At 34.5% G+C, this 22,781-nt stretch overlaps 1 protein-coding gene across 1 annotated transcript in view; it reads right to left on the bottom strand.

The window, feature by feature from the left end:
* LOC130683078 (serine/threonine-protein kinase TAO1-like) overlaps positions 1 to 22,380 on the bottom strand; it is a 55,253-nt gene extending 32,873 nt beyond the window's left edge. The window contains exons 1-7 of the mRNA XM_057499324.1: positions 22,249 to 22,380; positions 16,847 to 16,918; positions 14,129 to 14,230; positions 12,816 to 12,861; positions 12,157 to 12,253; positions 10,528 to 10,641; positions 8,263 to 8,395 (exon numbers count right to left, since the gene is read on the bottom strand). Of these exons, the coding sequence (XP_057355307.1) occupies positions 8,263 to 8,395; positions 10,528 to 10,641; positions 12,157 to 12,253; positions 12,816 to 12,861; positions 14,129 to 14,230; positions 16,847 to 16,918; positions 22,249 to 22,380 (696 nt within the window). The remainder of the gene's footprint in view (positions 1 to 8,262; positions 8,396 to 10,527; positions 10,642 to 12,156; positions 12,254 to 12,815; positions 12,862 to 14,128; positions 14,231 to 16,846; positions 16,919 to 22,248) is intronic.
* Positions 22,381 to 22,781: the final 401 nt, after the last annotated feature.

The following is a 22,781-nucleotide window of genomic DNA, read 5'->3' on the forward strand; positions in this document are numbered from 1 at the left end:
CATCTATCTTTTATTACTGAACTGAGTCACATATATGCTATGAAAAGTAGAGATAATAAAGGACAAACATGATGTAAGGATAAAATAAAGCTATTTTAATATTTCTTCAGGTTGTATACACTTCACCTCATTGACATGAAATCATTTTGATAACATTAAGAAAAAGTATTTAAATTTTACCATGTTGAACAATATATCTCTCAGCCATACTTACCATTCATTAGACTGTAGTGTAGGGGGTTTATTTCTGGTAATGTGATATAAGGCACGCAATGCATTCATAGCAAATAAAGGAGGCTTCCTTTCCGCTATAAAAGAAAGAAAACTTCCTGTTAAATATGGGCCTGTTATATAGGAGCATGGAAGCACTGTTAGTTTTTTTTTTTTAATAAACCCTAACTTAGGAAAAAAGTTGCAAGTAGTGTTCAGAGAATTTAGTTAAATGAGTCGATAGAGAGGAAATTGCTGCCCTGATGCACATCTCTAAATAGTGTATTTTTCCAATAAACAAGAACATTCTAAGAGAACCTAATACAGTCATTAAATCAGACCATTAATATGAATACATGACTATTATCTAATCTCAAGCTCCACTGTAGTTTCAATCAAATGTCCCAATAATGTCCTTTGTAGCAAAAATGACCTTTGATCATCTGCATCCTTAAAGGAAATTCTCCATTTTTTCTAAGTTTTGAACTTACATAAAATTGTTCATAAAATATCCCTATAATCCTTTCAATATGTGTAAAATCTGGAGTCATGTCCACTGTCATTCCTGATATTGGTTGTTTGTGTCTTCTTTCTGTTCAATCTAGCTAGAGGTTTATTAATTTCATTAATTTTCCCAAAGAACTAATTTGTGATCTCACTGATTTTCTCTATTGTTTTCACTTTCTATTTAATTGATTTCTGTTTTGATCTTTTCTGGGTCTCTTTGTTCTGTTTACTGTGGATTGAATTTGCCCTTCTTTTTCTAGTCTTAAGGTGACAGTTGAAGACATGAGCTTGACAATTCACAAGTATACAATTTTGACTCTCGAATATCCCTCAGTTTGGCTTTGTGCTGTTATTAAATTAAGTTTCCACATCTCTGGAAGGAATATCACAGAAGCAAGTGTCACGCTTTTCTCAGTGTATTCTATGATGATCCTATAGAACAGGTCCATGGTTTCAGAGTTCTTGTCATTGATGGTGTTCACTTTGATCACTTAAGGCCATTCCACAAGGTTTCATGGTGGTTTCACTTTTTTCCTTTGTAATTATTAAGTATTTGTGAAAAGGTGCTTGAGTCTATATAAATATTCTGTTTTGCATAAAGATAATTTTATTCTCTTCTTGTATAGATTTACATTCTTCATTTAATAATTTATAACCTGCAACTATCATTTATTTTGATGTTGAAATTCTTTCATTTTTGAGCAGCTGAGAATCATTTTAGCCGACTTCTGCCTTTCCGGCATGGCTCCATCATTCCCTGCTCAGCTCCTTGCTCTCTGGCCCACTAAGATGTTCCAGGATCATCTTATGCTTTCCCTACTGTAGACACGGCTCCAAGGAGCTGTGGCAGGCAGTGTGCTCACTGCTACTGCCCGTGTCACTTCCCTTAGATCCTGTCAGTGGATAAAGGAAGGGAACACACACGTCCCTCATATATTTGTATTCATACTTGCACATTAAATATCTTTAGTTGTTTATTGAAAACAACTGAGTTCACTACAATATCTCAAATCCAATGCTATAGTACTATTTATTCGAGCCTTCTCTTCCCATTATTTGTAGCACCCTTCTCTGACAGTAAGAAACCTCACTCTCATTATTCTTAGTATACTTGATGACTCGCCCCTGTACATAGCCAGTCTCCCATCTTGGCCACCACCCTTTCCCCTTTTCCCCATCAAGTTTTCAAACCCCATTCCCAGCCTGTCTACAGTGTGAATGGCCACTTCATCCACTCAGTTTCTGACACCCCATCTAAACTGGATCACTTTCTGCAGTGAGGCCCTCCTCATCAGCCCTCAGGAGGGAAGCCCCCTTCCTTTCAATCAGGCACTGCCACTGTGTCAGGTGACCCACCCCCAAATGTGGACGTGCTCCTTGGCCTCTGACACCCCATGCTGGGCTACTTCCAGGTCTGAATGCTTTGGTTACCCCACCACGACTCTGAATCTCCAAACTTGACTGCCGCCCTCCCTGGACAGGTTCTGCTTCCACATACACGGCATTCTGACTGCGGGAACTCCCTCCTCTCCTCACAGGACCCTGACACGCCACGCCGGGCTACCATGGCTCAGCAGGTGACATGGACACCTACTTTACACTGTCCTCCCAACAGCTTTAAGAATGAGTAGTTTGATCCAGGAAGGGGAAGGGATTACTGAACAAATTCTTAATGAATAAAATAACTCGTGTTTCTACTGTGATTTTTTAAGTATTCAAAAATTCTAAGTGGTGTACCATCAATATATCAAACCAGAGTGTGATTTTTGATCTGTCATTTACTATAAAGCTGAACATCTCTATTTAGTCAAAGAACACTGAACTTAGCTAAAAACCATAGAGATTTACTAAATCTAGACTGCGGTAGCCTTCAGTGGATTCAAAGGATATTTTCCATTTCAAATATTTTTTTAATTGAAGTATCATTGATATTCAATCTTATATTAGTTTCAAGTATACAACACAGTGGTTCTACAGTGACCCATATTGAAACCGGACCCCCACTACTGCAGTTACTGTCAACATAGGAAAATGTTACAGAAGCGGTGCTTATATTTTCCATGCTTTACTACTATCCCAGTGACCAACTTATGACTGAAAATTTTTGTGCCCTTTTATTGCCCTCACTCTCAACTACTCACCCCAGTCCCTCCCGCACAGTAACCTCTAGTCACTACTCAGTGTCCATAAGTCTACTGCTACTGTGTTCCTTTTGTTTTGTGTTTAGATTCCACAAATAAGTGAAATCATATAGTATTTTGTCTCTGCCTGGCTTATTTCACTTAGCATAATACCCTTTAGGTTGATCCATGTTGTTGCAAATGGCAGGATTTCTTTTCTTCTTATGGCTGAATAATATTCCTTTGTGTATATGTACTGTATCCAGCACAATTATCATTTAAATATGAAGGAGGGATTAAACAATTCCCACACAAGCAAAAGTTGAGGGAATTTGCCTCCCACAAACCACCTCTACAGGGTATTTTAGAGGGACTGCTCTAGATGGAAGCACTCCTAAAAAGAGCACAGAAGAAAACACCCAACATATGAAGAATGAAGGAGGAGGAATAAGAAGGGAGAGAAAGAATCATCAGACTGTGTTTATAATAGCTTAATAAGCGAGTTAAGTTAGAAAGTAAGGTAGCAAAGAAGCTAACCTTGAACCTTTGGTAACCACGAATCTAAAGCCTGCAATGGCAATAAGTACATATCTTTCAATAATCACCCTAAATGTAAATGAACTGAATGCACCAATCAAAAGACACAGATTAATAGAATGGATAAAAAAGCAAGACCCATCCATATGCTGCTTACAAGAGACTCATCTCAAACCCGAAGACATGCACAGACTAAAAGTCAAGGGATGGAAAAAGATATTTCATACCAACAACAGGGAGAAAAAAGCAGGTGTTGCAATACTAGTATCAGACAAAATAGACTTCAAAACAAAGAAAGTAACAAGAGATAAAGAAGGACACTACATAATGATAAAGGACTCAGTCCAACAAGTGGATATAACCATTATAAACATATATGCACCCAATATAGGAGCACAAATATATGTGAAACAAATACTAACAGAATTAAGTGAGGAAAAAGAATGCAATGTATTCATTTTGGGAGACTTTAACACACCACTCACTCCAAAGGACAGATCCACCAGACAGAAAATAAGTAAGGACACAGAGGCACTGAACAACACACTAGAACAGGTGGACCTAATAGACATCTATAGAAATCTACATCCAAAAGCAACAGGATACACATTCTGCTCAAGTGCACATGGAATATTCTCCAGAATAGACCACATACTAGGCCACAAAAAGAGCCTCAGTAAATTCAAAAGACAGAAATCCTACCAACCAACTTTTCAGACCACAAAGGTATAAACTAGAAATAAATTGTACAAAGAAAGCAAAAAGGCTCACAAACACATGGAGGCTTAACAACATGTCCTAAATAACCAATGGATCAACAACCAAATCAAAATGGAGATCCAGCAATATATGGAAACAAATGACAACAACACAAAGCCTCAGCTTCTTTGGGATGCATCAAAAGCAGTCTTAAGAGGCAAGTATATAGCAATCCAGGCATATTTAAAGAAGGAAGAACAATCCCAAATGAATAGTCTAATGTCACAATTATCGAAATTGGAAAAAGAAGAACAAATGAGGCCTAAGGTCAGCAGACAGAGGGACATAATAAAGATCAGAGAAGAAATAAATAAAATTGAGAAGAATAAAACAATAGAAAAAAAATCAATGAAACCAACAGCTGGTTCTCCAAGAAAATAAACAAAATAGATAAGCCTCTAGCCAGACTTATTAAGAGAAAAAGAGAGTCAACACACATCAACAGAATCAGAAACAAGTAAGGAAAAATCACAACGGACCCCACAGAAATACAAAGTATTATTAGAGAATACTATGGAAACTTATATGCTAAGAAGCTGGAAGACCTAGGAGAAATGGACTTCCTAGAAAAATACAGCCTTACAAGACTGACCCAGAAAGAAACAGAAAATCTAAACAGACCAATTACCAGCAACGAAATTGAAGCGCTAATCAAAAAACTACCCAAGAACAAAACCCCTGGGGCAGATGGATTTACCTCTGAATTTTATCAGACATACAGAGAAGACATAATACCCATTCTCCTTAAAGTTTTCCAAAATTAGAAGAGGAGGGGATACTCCCAAGCTCATTCTATGAAGCCAACATCACCCTAATACCAAAACCAGGCAAAGACACCACCAAAAAAGAAAACTACAGACCAATATCCCTGATGAACATAGATGCAAAAATACTCAACAAAATATTAGCAAACCAAATTCAAAAATACATCAAAAGGATCATATACCATGACCAAGTGGAATTCATCCCAGGGATGCAAGGATGGTACAACAGTCGAAAATCCATCAACATGATCCACCACATCAACAAAAAGAAGGAAAAAACACATGATCATCTCCATAAATGCTGAAAAAGCATTCAACAAAATTCAACATCCATTCATGATAAAAACTCTGAACAAAATGGGCATAGAGGGCAAGTACCTCAGCATAATAAAGGCCATATATGATTAAACCTCAGTTAACATCATACCAAATAGCGAGAGGCTGAAAGCTTTTCCTCTGAGGTCGGGAACAAGACAGGGATGTCCACTCTCCCCACTGTTATTCAACATAGTACTGGAGGTGCTAGCCATGGCAATTAGACAAAACAAAGAAATACGAGGAATCCAGATTGGTAAAGAAGAAGTTAAACTGTCATTATTTGCAGATGACATGATATTGTACATAAAAAACCCTAAAGACTCCACTCCAAAACTACAAGAACTAATATCGGAATTGAGCCAATTTGCAGGATACAAAATTAACACACAGAAATCTGTAGCTTTCCTATACACTAACAATGAACTAATAGAAAGAGAAATCAGGAAAACAATTCCATTCACAATAGCATCAAAAAGAATTAAATACCTAGGAATAAACCTAACCAAGGAAGAGAAAGACCCATACCCTGAAAACTACAAGACACTCTTAAGAGAAATTAAAGAGGACACTAACAAAGGGAAACTCATCCCATGCTCCTGGCTAGGAAGAATTAATATCGTCAAAATGGCCATCCCTCCCAAAGCAATATATAGATTCCATGCAATCCCTATCAAATTACCAACAGCATTCTTCAATGAACTGGAACAAATAGTTCAAAAATTTATATGGAACCACAAAAGACCCTGAATAGCCAAAGCAATCCTGAGAAGGAAGAATAAAGTGGGGGGGAGGGATCTCGCTCCCCAACTTCAAGCTCTACTACAAAGCCACAGTAATCAAGACAGTTTGGTACTGGCTCAAGAACAGAGCCACAGACCAGTGGAACAGAATAGAGACTCCAAATATTAACTCAAACATATATGGCCAATTAATATACAATAAAGGAGCCATGGACATACAATAGGGAAATGACAGTCTCTTCAACAGATGGTGCTGGCAAAACTGGACAGCTACATGTAAGAGAATGAAATTGGATCACTGTCTAACACCATACACAAAAGTAAAGTCAAAATGGATCAAAGACCTGAATGTAAGTCATGAAACCATAAAAGTCCTAGAGAAAAACATAGGCAAAAATCTCATGGACATAAACATGAGTGACTTCCTCATGCACATATCTACCTGGGCAAGGGAAACAAAAGCAAAAATGAACAAACGGGACTATATGAAGCTAAAAAGCTTCTGTACAGCATAGGACACCATCAATAGAAGAAAAAGGTATCCTACAGTATGGGAGAACATATTCATAAATGACATATCCAATAAAGGGTTGACATCCAAAATATGTAAAGAGCTCACACACATCAACAAACAAAAAGCAAATACTCCAATTAAAAAATGGACAGAGGAGCTGAATAGACAGTTCCCCAAAGAAGAAATTCAGATGGCCAACAGACACATGAAAAGATGCTCCACATCGCTTGTCATCAGAGAAATGCAAATTAAAACCACAATGCGATATCACCTCACACCAGTAAGGATCACCATGATCGAAAAGATAAACAACAACAAATGTTGGCGAGGTTGTGGAGAAAGGGGAACCCTCCTACACTGCTGGTGGGAATGTAAATTATTTAACCATTGTGGAAAGCAATATGTAGGTTCCTCAAAATCCTCAAAATAGAAATTTCATTTGCCCCAGGAATTCTCCTTCTAGGAATTTACCCTAAAAATGCAGCACTCCAGTTTGAAAAAGACATATGCACCCCTGTGTTTATCACTGCACTATTTACAATAGCCAAGATATGGAAGCAACCTAAATGTCCATCAGTAGATGAATGCATAAAGAAGATGTGGTACATATAAACAATGGAATATTACTCAGCCATAAGGAAAAAACATATCCTACCATTTACAACAACATGGGTGGAGCTAGAGGGTATTATGCTCAGTGAAATAAGCCAGGTGGAGAAAGACAAGTACCAAATGATTTCACTCATCTGTGGAGTATAAAAACAAAGGAAAACTGAAGGAGCAAAACAGCAGCAGAATCACAGAACCCAAGCATGGACTAATAATTACCAAAGGGAAAGGGACTGGGGAGGATGTGAGGGAAGGGAGGGATAAGGGTGGAGAAAAGGAAAGGAGGCATTACGATTAGCATGTAGAGTGTATGGGGGCAGGGGGAGGGCTGTGCAACACAGAGCACACAAGTAGTGATTTTACAGCATCTTACTGTGGTGATGGACAGTCACTGTGAAGGGGTATGAGGGGGGGTACTTAGTGAAGGGGGGAGCCTAGTAAACATAATGTTCTTCATGTAATTGTAGATTAATGATACCAAAAAAAAAAATCAAGCTGTACAATAAGGTATGCAGCCTGATAATCTAATCCTCATACCTAACACAAAGTATTAAGTAACCTTAGTAGCGGTAAGTAATTCATGAATGCTTTAGAGACCCTTCATAGATGGGAAATCTATAACCATAGACATATTCTAGGTGTTTAACAAATACTCATTAAATATTAGACACAGATACCTCAAAATTAATACCACAGTAGAAACTATTTTAGACCTAATTTAATACAGCAAATATAATATACCTAAAGTAACATATATATATATACACAAATTGCCAAATAACCAAAGAGACAACCTTCATAGATTGATTGCTCCCCTTAAACACTGACATAAAAATAAAAATCTGTTATTTGGTACAGAAATTGAGGTGAAACATTGATGAAAACTTACTACACAGTAATAAAGAGCAATGCTTACCTATTTGAATACATGTTATCCCCAGAGACCATACATCTACTTTGCTATCATATGGTTCTTCATTCCTGCCTAAAATTATTTCTGGAGCTATCTTAAAACATAAAATATTACTTAATGTTAAAAAAGAAAAGAAAAGTATACTATTCTTTAAAAACATAATGACCGTCCACATGGAGAATACCTGAGTGAATTCCAGATGATATGTCTGGACATAAGAATTCTTATAATGGGAAATAAATGCATTACGGGTTGTGAGGTAAATATTTACCGTTGCGTACACAGTGTTAGACTTATTCTCACCAGTTGTCATGATCACGTACCAGCATCCTGGAGGAAAGACTCCCCCGAGCACGGGTGCATTCTGCATCAGTTCAAGTTTGCAGATTGTAATATTGTATATCCTTTATGCCAGCGGTTCTCAAACATTTTGGTTTCAGCATCTTATTACAAAAGTCTAAATTTTGCTCGAAAGAGGGCATTTTGTCACTGGCACTTGTTTTCTTGAAGTAAACAATCTCACTACATTTAGCTGAGAAAAAATCTGCCACAATAAGCAACAATGAATAAGCAGTTTGTCAGTCTTTTTTGCAAATAGGAGTAGGGTTCTGTGATAAAAGTGGCTAGGACCGCCACTCATAACTAAATAAATCATACAATTATTAACTTTGGAGGCATCTTGGTTATAAAATGAAACGCTAATTCGCATCTTCAGCTAGACTCTAATGTTCTCACTGGTGCTTCACCTTATACTTCCTTTGTACTTGTTAAGCACAGACAAACATTTAGAACAGTTTCTGACTGCTCAATAAGATTGTCACCAGGCGTATGTGTGTTCCTGTGTGTAAAAACACGTAAATATGTACATAGTGCTGTGTTCCTAATATACATATACAAATTAATACATATGTAATTTTCAATTGCCAATAATAGAGGGATTCTAATGTGTTAAGATGTTGAAGTAAGCTTGGGAAGCCCTAAGTTCAACAAAGTTAAAAAAGTAGTTTTGTTTTTAATGCACAACTTTCTAGCTCCTTTCTAGTATCTAATATTGATCACTGATTTATAAAGAGGGGGACCATTTAGAAGCATTATTTGTCCAAAGACCCTTTTTTTATACAGGGGAAGAGGATTCTATCTAAACTAGGGTTCTACATAAAAAATTTTTGGTCATACAGAACAGTAGTCTTCAAACCTTTTAATTTCTTACTTCCAATGAATTTATTAAAAGAATGTATCCACTTGTACATTTTTGAGTTGGTATCTAAATTTTATAAACTTAATAATTGCAAAGGATATAATGCACACATATGTATATACATTATTTTGTATATGTGCTTTACAGATATATACAACTTGGAGCTGAGGACCTCACTCATTCATTAAAAACACTGCTGTATAATATCCTAATTAGCAATCCCAGTCTGCACGGTCATATCAACCATTCAAATCAGAATTATTTTCTGTCAGGAAATGCCAAACTTCATTTTTCATTGTAAATAACATGTTAATGTGTCCTCACGACAAATGTCCCAGTTGTAAATGAGATAATTTGTGATTCACTAGAAAAGAAGATGGGTGGAAAGTTAATTGGGGAAAAGAAAAAGTAAGGAGTAAAAGGAACTGAAGAGAGGTGACTGTTAAGGCAGAAGGCCCTTTGCCAAAACTTGGTGTCCTAACTCTTCAATATTTCTGATGCTATATATTCTAGATGTTACATGTTCTCAGATTGTCCCTCTGGTGATGGTTTGAGGCTTTTAATTCTCAGAACAATACATCACTCTACTCGTCAGGATGGGTGAGAAGCCTTTCTTTAACAAACTGGGAGTTGGGAGATTTGAAAGGTAGGTGGAAAAGAAGATGCAGTAGACCTAAGTCACTTCTCAACATATACAGAGAGAGGACATCTATGGAAGTTGAAGGTGTGGAAAATAATTCCCTTCAGACTTGCTGACATTAATATGGAATTATTTATGAATAAAATTAGATGATGTCTAGAAGTCACTTCAGATAACTGGAGGTGGGAGGGAGGGCAAGAAGGTCAAGTACACAGGGCAGCCAGGCCCTGGGGTAGTGCTGTTAGGCTGAGCTGACCGCTGTGTGAGCCTTCATTATATTTTTGTCTATTTCCCTGTATACTTGAAATTCTCCACAATAAAAAATGAAAACAAAAGTTCCTAATCAGCTACCAGTCTTCAGGTACTCTTATTCAGAAGATACTGACACACAGTAAGTGTATATCTAAAGAAAATTTCCACTTAGCATTTCTATCTTCTCCCTTCTTAAAGATTTAAATTTTTTCACTCCTACCCCCAATACATGATGTGGATGACAACAGGAAAGAAACGTAGAGGGGACAAATAATACAATAGGAGATACAAACGCAGCACTCCAAATCTGTATCTGAAACTACAGTGCTTAGAGTAATATCTAAAGCAGCACTGTATTTCCAGGAGAACCATAAAGCTGATAAAAGTACAACAACGCACTGCCTATTCCAATTATGAGGATGAATACCAGATAGGACTAAGCTTACCAATATGGTGTTCCCACAAAAGACTTGGCAGAAGAGGTCATGGAAGCAAATCCAAAGTCAGCAAGTTTCACCTGGCCTCGTGTTGTCAGAAGGATATTTCCTGCTTTGATGTCTCTGCGTTTAAGGAACATAGAAAATTATTCGTCTTTCCTTTGTAAGATTATACTGAAAATGATAAAAATCATATAAAAATTTATAAAATAGGGAAGGAGAAATCAGAATAATTAAGGCCTTGGATAATCTCTCAGTTGGGATAATGAGAATTAAGATCCAAACTAACAAATGAGTTACACAGAATTCCTATAAGTATATAGTAACAATTTTCTAAAAGAGAAGATAAAATAGCAGCAGAAACAGAAGAAAAAAATTAGGTAATTAATAGCACATACTTAAAATTTGAGTACCTGTTTATTGGTACAAATAATGGTTTTAAAAATTTAGCTGAACATTCTTATATGACTGTAAGATTTCTGAGTATACCCTTAACAAGAAAATGGAAAAAAAAGAACCTGATGCCCCAACTTTTTAAAAATTACTCACATCATTCCAAATTTTAGCATAGTTCTCCTACCTAAATGTGAAATGAAAACTGAAACACATGGGTAAGGTAATATCAACGATCCCAAATTTACTTTTAAGCTCTTTTATAAATCAGCAATGTATATGTGAACTAAGAAAATTATAATGGCATTGTATGCCCAATGGGCACCATAACATTCAAAAAGAAAGAAATTTCTAAGCACTTGTCAATTCATACTATATAGTTTTATAATGGATATAATACTAAGTCAATCTATTTTCTTCCATTTGTTTTTTTAAAAAATGGAAGGTTCTTTGAAGTTGAGAAGACCTTAGGTTCTGCTTCCAACTCTTTCATTCTCTTATTTACTATGCATGTGGATTTCTCTTGGACCTTACTATCCTCATCTAAAAAACTGATAACCCATTAATTTGCAATGACTCTACTATATAAGTTTACTATGTATTGTCTGGTTCACATAGATAATGTTAAAAATGCTAGCTTCCTTCTGAAAACAGGCAAAACCAATACCAATGCTAAAAATGTAGTTTATGATGGTTTTTAAATTACTATCCATTATAAAGGATTATCAAGGATTATCTCAAAAGCATAGAGTGTTAAGTAGCTTTTACTTGTCTCTATCATGGAATCAATGGAACAAATCTGGCATTATGAGTCACCAGGAGGACAAAAGATCTAGGTTAGTTCTAGTCTAATCTATCTTGCTTCATGAGCTTTGAGAAGTGAGTCACAAATTGGGGCATCAGTTTATTCATCTGTAAAATGAAACAAGAATACATAATCCCTATCATCTTTTCCACTTCACAAATTAAACTTTTTCTATAATTAAATTTCTATCACAAATCTATAAAGTGCACATACTTCGGAAAGCCCAGCAGCATGTGTAGAAAAAGATAAAAATTATTCTCAACAAAGAGATCAAATAAATTAGTATATTTATTTTAAGACATGGATAACCTTAAAAAATATGAATTTGTAAAACTCCAGAATACTTTTATTTAGCAAAAACCAACAAAGCTTTCAGGATTAATAAATTCTAGGTCTGATAAATTTGCTTATTAATGTATGGTAATTTTTAAAGTACTTACCTATGGATCATGGCACGAGAATGTAAGTAGGCTAATCCCTGAAGAGCACCGTGTATAATTGCTGCTATTTCCATTTCTTGTAATGGCTTTTTGTGAACTTAAAATAAGATTTTATTTGAAAATAATTATTCTATAGAACACTTCTATTTTAAAATATATATACACATATCTAATATATGGGCAAATTAAAAAAAACTAACATTTAGCAAGAAGGAATTTTTTGCTTTCCAAGATAATAAAACAAAGCAATTGAACTTAATAAGTGCGCAGTTGTACCTAGTTATTATAGTTCACAGCTAATTTTCCTCTAAGTTAACATTTAACAAGTATTTCATGATTATAAAAACAATGAAAGAGAAGCTTTCCCTTTTTATAATCCTACATATGTTCATTCTGAACAGAAGGAACAAATCAAGTTTAATGATAAAGAATGCAGAAAAATGCCTGTTAGATCATAATGAAAGAAAACTCATCTGTTATGCTAAAACATAATATTTAATGAGGACAGTGCATACCACACTGAGGCTCTAGAATTTAGTACAATAAAATGAGAAAGTTAAAACTTTCCATTAACATTATTTAAAAAAATCTCTTAGTGAATGAATTCTCATTTTATTATACTAATACTTTTCTTTTCTTAATAAATAAAGGAAACTTACCTTTCAGCAAATCTACAACAGATCCTGAACAATATTCCATTACAAGCTACAGGGGGAAAATGATAAAAACATTAAAATACACTATTAAAATAAAAAGATTCCATATGAGATAAAATAAATTCACCAAGGAGATCAAGAAGATAGCTTGAAGTGAAACAAACTCTAGTTATCAATTACCTTTAAATATAAGTATACATTTTGGAACTTGTTAAATGCATACATGAAGTTAAGCCAATGCTACATTAATCTTCTATAATGCCAACATATAACTGCTTGTAGAAGATGTGTGTTTCATATAATTACTAATAAAGCTATAAAGGAATATACATATTCCATTAATATTAACCTATAGTAGCAATACTGGTATTGTTAGGAAGCAGAAAATCATCCTCTGGTACTATATACACAAAGTTTAGGTTATAGTTTAAATCTTTCCTATAAAGCAAACACAGAGCACCTCTTATGTGCCAGGTCTTTTATATATATTAACTAATTTAATACTCATAACCACCTTTGGAAGTAGGCCCTATTACCATCCTTGTTTTATAGATGGAGAAACTTGAAAGACAGAGAGGCAGCCTACCCTCTCTGTCACTGCTTTTTCTTTTACCACAGCCTCAAATTTAGGAGTACCATCACCATCAAATTAAACCAAACATTACAAATCTAAATAAATCTAAGTTCTGTATACTAAAATGATAGTCAGCTGTAGCTTATTAAAAATAAAAGGTCATTCCTGTTTAAAGAAAATTTAGCCTTTCTCTGAAAAGACATAATTACTATGCCTATACCGTTGTAAGATTACTACCTTATCTTAGTTTCAACAACGGGGCAAAATTAATTTCCATTTTCTGCAATAAAATGTCCCAATTTTCTACCTTTAATATTATTCAGCCAAAGAATCACAATCAGCTCAGATTTCACCAGGATTCACCAACAGTATTCCAACCAAGATCCTTGTGGTTAAATAGCTTACAATACATTTATGTCAAAAATAAAGGCTGATTTTCATCCTTTGATAGGATTGTTCTCAGCAAATGTTTGATAAAGCATTTGAAGAATGATACCGCTAACATACATCAGAACATTTTCCCGTGCACGTGACGGTCAGCTGAATCTCTGGAGTCAACCAGCAAAGGTTCTGTTATCTCTTACTGCCTAAGAATCTCAGGAAAAGCTGCTCCTCTTTTCTCAGTATGAGCTAACATTTCAAGGTGTTTGTGCGTGGCTTTACACAACTATTTAGGGACATTTTTGAATTAATTATAAACTAAACCTACTAAAATTACAGCAAGGGGAGAGCAGATACCTACCCATGCTCTGTGCTCACGTAAATACCAGCCTTTGTATTCTACAATGTTGGGATGTTTTAAAGTTCGTAGGCACCTGACTTCCTTAATAATACCCTGCCATCTCTGTGGGGAGAAAAAAAAGAAAAAAGGAAAGAATTAGGAACAGTTGCCTTTCCTTAGAAAACTATATAAGTACAAAAGTAATTATTAGATTAAAAAGTTAACAAGAACATACAACTTTGCTTCATTTGTAATATTTAAATATCAAACTAATATATTTTAAAGAAATTACATTCATATAGTTTACAACTCAATAACATAAAATTCATTCCAGGTAGGACATATTTTTATTTTCATAAAATTTATTATCAATGAGTCTTATAAAAATTTTACAACTACACACCAAGCCTGTTGAAAACCATACACTATATTTAGTGGTTTTCTTCAAAACTTCAACCTCCCCCTTCTTTTTTTGCAGCTTTATTGTTGTATAATTTACATACCTTAAAGTTCAGCTGTTTTGTGTTTGGCTTATATTGTCTACCAAATGTTATGTTTTTTCTGCTGTTTAAACTCAAATCAACTAATTACCTAAATTCCTAAATGCACATATTCTAAAATACTAGTGAACACTTAGGTTATAACAGAGGGAAGTTCACAGAAAAACCAAGCAGCATGGAAACATTTTCCTACAGGATTTCCCGAAGAGCCTTCCCATTGATGCCTACTAGTAAATAACAGATAAACCTTCAGCAATAAAAGCTACTCTATGACAACTTCAGAAACTTAGGCCATATCCTAAATATAATTACTTGTCCGAAGCAATCAGGGAACTCTGAAAATACAGGTACTTGGGTCCACACCCAGAGACTCTAGAGGCTTAGTAGATGTGGGATGGGAACTTGGAATCTGTTTTTTGTTCTTGTTTCAGTTTTTCCAAGCTTTACCGCTGACTTGTATCATATTTCTAAAGGTAGGGGAACTAGAATACAGAACTTTAAAAAATGTTTTGCACTGGATTTTAAGATCCTATATCTCCTATGTTATTTCATAAGCCCTCAAGAAAATAGAGCAAGATATTCACAGTGTAAAATGTGTAAGCTGTAAGATGCCAACTTCAGAAAGTGTTTTATGGGCTTTACATTTCAAATTTGAGTGCTCTGGGAGGCAAACTCTCAAAACAAAACCAAGCTAAAACCTGTATTCTTCAAAGTAAAAAAAACTTCCAGGAAGGATACAATATTAGATGAGAGAAGGTAATGCCCTAGGTGAAACTTTTTGTTCTAGGCATGACTAATTAAACAGACTCCAACACAAGTCTGCTATGAAAGCTGGTTTTAATATTATACTGTAGAATGGCAAATTAAATTTTTAAAAAAACTTGTAATAATGGAGGTTTTTTAGGGGTTTTAGAAATTATTAAGAGTTTTTTTAGGTATCGACATAATGGAACAGTGATCAATCACAACAGTGTTACCATACCCATAAGTATGATTATCACAAAAGCAATATTTACCACAAAACAGAGATTACAGAAATGTAGAAAGCCAAAACCTTTAAAACTTAAAGACTGATCTAGCAGTTCTACCTCTGGGCATATACCCTAAAGTTTAAAAGCGGGAACTCAAAGAAATACTTGTGTACCTATGTGCACAGCAGCATTATTCACAATAACCAAGGGGTAGAAGCAACTAAGTGTCCATTTACAGATGGTAGATGGACAAAATGTGGTGTTTTTACACACACACACACACGGGAATATTATTCAGCTTTAAAAAGAAAGGTAATTCTGACACACTACAACATAGATGGACTTTGAGGGCACTATATTAAGTGAAACAAGCCAGTCACAAAAGGACAAATGGTGCATAATTTCAATTACATGAGATACCTATAGTAGTCAAATTGATAGAGACAGAAAGTGGAGAGGTGATTTCCAAGGGCTGCGGGGAGGAGGGAATGAGGTGTTACTGTTTGATGGGCGGAGAATATCACTTTTGCAAAATGAAAGAATTCTGGAGATGAATGGTGGTGATGGTTGCACAGCAATGTGAATGTCCTTGACACCACTGAACTTACACTTAAAGTGGTTAAGATGGTAAATTTGTTTTGTGTACTTTACCACAATTAAAAGTAAATAAATTTTTTAAAGAATTAAAGACAAAGAGAACAGACTTAGAAAGTAATTTTATAAACTTATGAAATTAAGGAAGAACTAATCAGAATACTGATGAACTAAAGTACAAGCAATACAGTATCAGTAATTTTATTTTTCAGATTATTACCCACTGCCTTATTTTTCAGACTTGATATATAGCTGCCGATGATTATTTGAAACAGCCGTTAAATAATTTCTCAACCATTAAAAATTTATATCCAGTATACTTACTGCCAAATGTACCTTATTCTAGTTTACTTTCTCAGACATGATAATCCCTCTATTATAGAATAATCTGCTAAACAATAATTTAAAAAATTTAACTCCTGTCAGCAGCACATATCTAAAAAAATTAAAAGTAAGGGACGCAGTTGAGAGGTTTCTGGGATGTCAGGAATGCTGCTTATGGCTCTAGGTACAGGTTAAATGGGCACATTGAGTCTGTGGAAGAAAATTCACTGAGATAAACCTTAGTATTTGTATATTTTTCAACATTTTTTGAAAAAATTCCCACCTATCCCCAATTAAAAATGGTATGGCTTTCTTTAACGTGCCAATACAAACATATATATTTCACTTACCTCCATAGCCTTCCTTCCACTATAAGGTAGTCTCTTGATAGCCACCACATCATTGGTGTGCACATCTCGTGCCTAAAAAAGACAGAAGACCACTGTAAAAATTAACATTTATAAACTACCATGTCCAAAAAGATACCAAAACTGCTTTTAAAGAACATTAAAAACATAAGAAAATAGATAACAAAAAGCGTATCAAATTATCAAGGAGCTGGTACTTTAGAAATAAAAATAATGCATGTATATCTTTGAATGAGCTAGTTGAGAGAAAAAATATAGAAATTTGAATAGAACTATAAACAAACAAACAAAAATGACTAGTACAATCTATGGTAGGCCTGTAAATGTCAAAATTTCAATGAAATGGACAATTCTCTAGGAAAGAACTACTAAAATTGATCTAGAGAAGAAAATTTGAGTAAAACAGTGGTGGAAGATTGAAAAGAATACTAATCATCTTTAAAATAGTTGTGAGTGGAACAGTTTCACCAGAGGAACTTCCCAGGATAAAAGGGGAGGAAAGGAAAGCTATCCCATTAATTGTAAGGAGGCAGTCTAACCCAACAACTAAACCGTCACAAGCAGCACAAAATAGAAAGTTAGGTACCAATCTGACTTATAAATGTAGGCAAGGGAACTCTAAATAAAATTTTAAAACCAAATATTATAGGGCATTAAAAGAATATTTCATTTGGATAAAATATATTACCACAGAAATGCAAACTTTTGATACAGGAAAACATTTCATAATTTGCCATATTTTTTTACCAATCAAAGGGGAAAAATATATACTTATACATATAAATGCTTAATAAATGCTGAAAATGCAGAAAGAGCCCAACTCTAAATGTATTTAATGCAGGGAAGACCAAACTCTTAGAAAACCCACACGGGAAAGGTAATTGCTCCACATGATAAATCATGTCTATTGTAAACAACTATTAACTAGAATTAAGACAAGACAGCTAAAATGCTATCACCATTACTATTTACCACTGCTGTGGAATTTTGATAAAAAAATAAAAGCATAACAGAAACATGAAAGTTGACCCTTCAGAAAGTAAGAGCCAAATTCTCATTATGAGTTTTAAGAAAAAAATATGATATATAAAGAAGGCACAAGAGGATAGCTGCAGAACATTTCATATGAGTTCAGTAAGAAGGGTTCATCATCTCTAGTCATCTGTGGAAGAATTCATCTTCAATTCAGTCTTTAATGAATTCCCAAAGATAAAATGTTTTAAAATTAGATTATGGTGATGGCTACAAAAATCTAACTTACTAAAAATCTATGAAATGCACACAGAATTGGTGAACTGAGAGTATGTAACTTAAATCTAAAAAAAGCTGTTAAAAAATTAGACAAGCAGGTATGTAAATTATACCTAAATAGAGTTCCTTAAAATATATATATTTATATTATTTTAAGTGGGTCCTTGGAACAACTAATGACCTTCCAATTTCAATTACTAGCAGACTGGTTAAGGAAAACGTGCATCACTTAACATAGTGGGTGAAGTGGATCTATCTGCATAAGATCTTGAATATGAATTTATTTTTCCAGAATGTTCTCTACTCATCAATTTGTGAGCCCCTTGATTTTAGTCAATAGGTCTAAGCAGCTATATTCTTTTCTAACAGTTTTAATGAGATATAATTTACATAGCACACATTTCACCCATTTGAATGTGTGTAATTCTATAGCTTTTAGTACACTGACAGATGCATGGCAATACTGATCGATATGACAGATATATGCAATTTACCGATAACTACAATTTTAGAACTTTCATTACCTTAAAGAGAAACTCCAAATTGTTTCACTTAAAAATGGTTAAAATGGTAAATTTTATATTATGTGTACCTTACCTCAAATTTTTTCCCCATTAAAAAAAAGAAAAAGGAAACCCCACACCCTTTAGCTATCACTCTCCTATCTTTAGCTATCACTCTCTTATCCCTATTCCTCACCCCTTCAGCCCTAAGGAACAACTAATCTACTTTCTGTGTCTCTGGAGATGTGCCCATTCTGTAAACTTTGGAACCATATAATATATGTTCTTTTGTGACTGGTTTCTTTCACTTGGTATAATGTTTTCAAGATTTGAGACCAGTGAATGTTGAGCATCTTTTTATGTGCTTTCTGGCCATTTGTACATCTTTGGAGAAATGTCAATTCAGATCCTTTGCCCGTTTAAAAATTTGGGTTGCCTTTTTTTTATTGAGTTGTAAGAGTTATTTATATATTCTAGACACAAGTCCCTTAGCAGACATATGATTTACAAATAATTTCTCCTATTCTATTGTTGCCTTTTCAGTTTTGAAGCATAGAAGTTTTACATTTTGATCAAATCCAATATCTATGCTGTTCTTTTGTTCATGCTTTTGTTGTCATTTCTAAGAATCCTTTGACAAAACCAAGGTCATGCAGTTTTACCCTAAGAGTTTTATAATTTTAATGTTCACATATGGTATGAGGTAAGGGTCCAATTTCATTGCTCTGCTAAAGACCTGCATTTCTAATTAACACAAGATAAAGTTCAAAAGTGGGTATACTAAATGCAGTGTGGTCACCTGGAGTAGATTCCAGAACAGAAAAGAGCACAAAGACGGAAAATCTGAATAAAGTGTGTTGTTTAGTTCATAGTATCAGTGTATCAATGTTGATTTCTTAGTTTTGATAAAGATTCTGTGGTTATGAAACTTGTAAACTTTAAAGGATCTGGGTGAAGATTATAGGGTAAACTCTATTATTATTGCAAAATCTGCAGCTCTAGTATTACTTTACAATAGTAAGTTAAAGTGATTCTAATTTATTAAAATCCAAACTCATTAGTAATGATGATTACATTAAAATTAAATCAGATTAAGATGAGATTACTTTTGCCTGTCACACACACACACACAAAAACCAACAGAAAAATATTTAATGTCCACAGTCATGTTTCTCTGTCCCTTCAGGATTACGAGTTGTGCTTACTTATCATGTCTTCTTCATATCCTCTTATCTGGAACAATTTCCTCAACTCTTCCTTGTCTTTTATGATACTGGCATTTTTTGAGACTACACAGCAGTACTTACCTTACTATGTGTTTTTCTGAAGCTTCTTCAAGATTAGCTTCTGGTTACATATCTCTGGCTGAAATACTACATGAGTAATAGTGTGTCCTTTTCAGGGTATCATATCTGGACGCATACAATGTCTGTTCATCACTGGTTACAAATTTTCATCACCCACTCAAGGTGTTTGACTTTCTTTCCAATGTATATAGTTATAACCACTGTTTCCTACTTTGCATCTAACAAGCAATCTGTGGAGAGATACTTTTAAACTATATAAATATTCTGCTCATCAAACTTTCCCCCTAGGTTTAGCAACCACTGAAGATTCTAGCCCCAAACAATCTTTGCAATGATGATTTCAAAATGCTGGTTTTTCCCAACTCTACCATTCCTTTCACATTTATCATTCAGCATTCTATTATAAAGAAAAGCCCTCCCTTTCTAACTATCTATCCATCCTATATCTGTCATGGAAATTAGGAATTCCTATTTTATTCAATGGGTTATAATAAATAGATGTCTATGTTGATGCTGAAATTGTTCCAGATGGGGCCAGTGGGAGCATCTTCAAGCTGGTTCTAGCATCCTCTTGCAAGGTCCTATTTTTCATTTTAAAAGCATTTTTTAAATTTCTGGTTCAAGTTATTCTAAAGCTTATCTTTTATGATTCTTGTCCCCACAGTAGAATGAACCATTACTGCAAGAGCTCTTGATCCATGTAGTGAGGAATCCAAGATCTGAATGCTCAGTGTGCTGCTTGCTACTAGGATATCAATGCAACTAGGATCTTACAGAAGAGAGAGCTGGGAAATGTATATGTCATGTAATTAGTTCATGTTAATGCCACAAATTCCTACCCAATACCTATCCAGTCCCATGTGGTTCTTCCTTACATTTGCCAATTTCCTATTTCTATCATTCTTTTCAGTTAGGATCTGAGTCCAAAATGACATCAAAATTATTCACTGCTCAATATTTTAACACACAGTTTCAGAACTGTCACACCCATACCAATATGAAACAAGTTTATGGAGAAAAGTTCAAGATTTGTTTGCAGTTTCCTCTTCCCAACCAGACAGAGGGTATACACTTAAAATAGTGTGTATGAAAGTTACTTGTATTAGTTTTGGTTTTTACTCCAATGTGGTTATAGCCCAAATACAGTTGGATTCATTGTTCCTGCTTGCCTATTATTGACTCTCCCCATACATAATGACTTAACTTTAACTTTTAAATATACTAAATATTTATTATCAAAAGAGGTAAAACAAGTTATCATTCTATCCTCTTTCTACTTCTTTCTATTCCCCACAACTATCACCATTCTGTATCTTGAATTGTTGGTTGTATGGCATATAACTTGTCTAATTTCATCAAACTGTACATTTAACATATCTGCATTTACTGCATATAAGTTACACTTTAATAAAATAAGTCAACTAAAAAATACTACTGACACACATTGAATGGCTAAATGACAGGGATTTTTTCAACAGGGTTCTCTTATTGGGCCCATTTCTAAGAGTCTGTATATTTTTTTCCTTTTTTATTCTATATTTCTCCACAGTAGTATTAAGGAGAACAATGGGAGAAGCTTACATTCAGACAAAACTGTAAGACAGAAAAAAGGTTGTTTATGAAATACCTGTTTTCTGAGTGTCTCTTCCCTTATTCTGTGTCCAATCCAGAAATCAAACAAACATAACCTACATCACACACACACATAAAGCATGTGTAGACAAAAAGATTCTGCAAGGATGTTTATCTAAATGTTAACAGCAGCCGTCTTTGGGTCAGAAAATTGTAGAGGGAGTTTCTACTACCTTATTTTTACCTCTAATTTACAAATGGGAAATAAGCAAAAACTTCAAATTGTTAAGAATTTGGAACACATTTTCTCTTTTATTCTTAAGGTACCCATTAAAATGAAAAAACTAAATCTGTAATACTACCAAAACATTAAACATCTATACAAAACTTGTTGCTGAGAAAAAAAAAAGCAATCTTAATAGGAAGAAATAATGAATGAATAATAATGAAATGTGTGTATGGGACTTTACGTAAGTCAGTGTTTTTTGCAATATTTGATTCAATAACAATGTAAGTCATAAAACTGCTAAAGTAGTGTAAACAATGTGGAAATTAAAGCCAAATATCTTTCCCATTTTTTTCAATGATCTAAGAAGTTCAATAAATAAAATGATCTCTTTTTATATACACCTAATGCAAGTGACTATAAAATAGACTATTGCCTATGTCTTTTTGTATTACTGATTTTTACTCTGCGAGGACTGGATATTAAATAAATGCTGGTCACTCACATTAAGCCTTTAACACTTACAAAGAACACTGCTCCAAAGCCTCCCCGGCCAACTTTTCTGAGATCTGTGAAGCGCTTCTCTGGATCTTCTTTAGAGAAGAGTTCTGCAATCTCAGGGTCCTTTAGGCTCTGTGCTTGGATAGTTGACGACATCCTGCTGAGCAATCAGCTGTCTGATTCTAATTTTATAGTGCTCTCCCAATCCTTGGTAAATCGGTATGAATGAAGGCACGTTGGCATAAACAATTGTAGAGAAATAAGAAAAGAAAAAAGGAAAAGCAAAAGTTGCTAAGAATAATTAGTATATCATTTTCTGACTGCATATATAAAATTATCTTAGATGTGGAATTTCACTGAAAAAGTGTTGCCTACCAGTGTAGGACTCTTAAACCCAGCTCATCATCACAATCACGTGAGCTGCTTTAAAAAAATAGATTCCCACTATACATAGTATGTAAGTACATACTATACATACACTTCTAAAAATTAGATAAATCTGTATGTACTGGAAGGCTTTCTGTATCAGTACTCAAAGATTTATCTAACTCTGATGC

This window comes from Manis pentadactyla, chromosome 3 (genome assembly GCF_030020395.1).
Source record: "Manis pentadactyla isolate mManPen7 chromosome 3, mManPen7.hap1, whole genome shotgun sequence".
Classification (NCBI taxonomy): Eukaryota; Metazoa; Chordata; class Mammalia; order Pholidota; family Manidae; genus Manis; species Manis pentadactyla.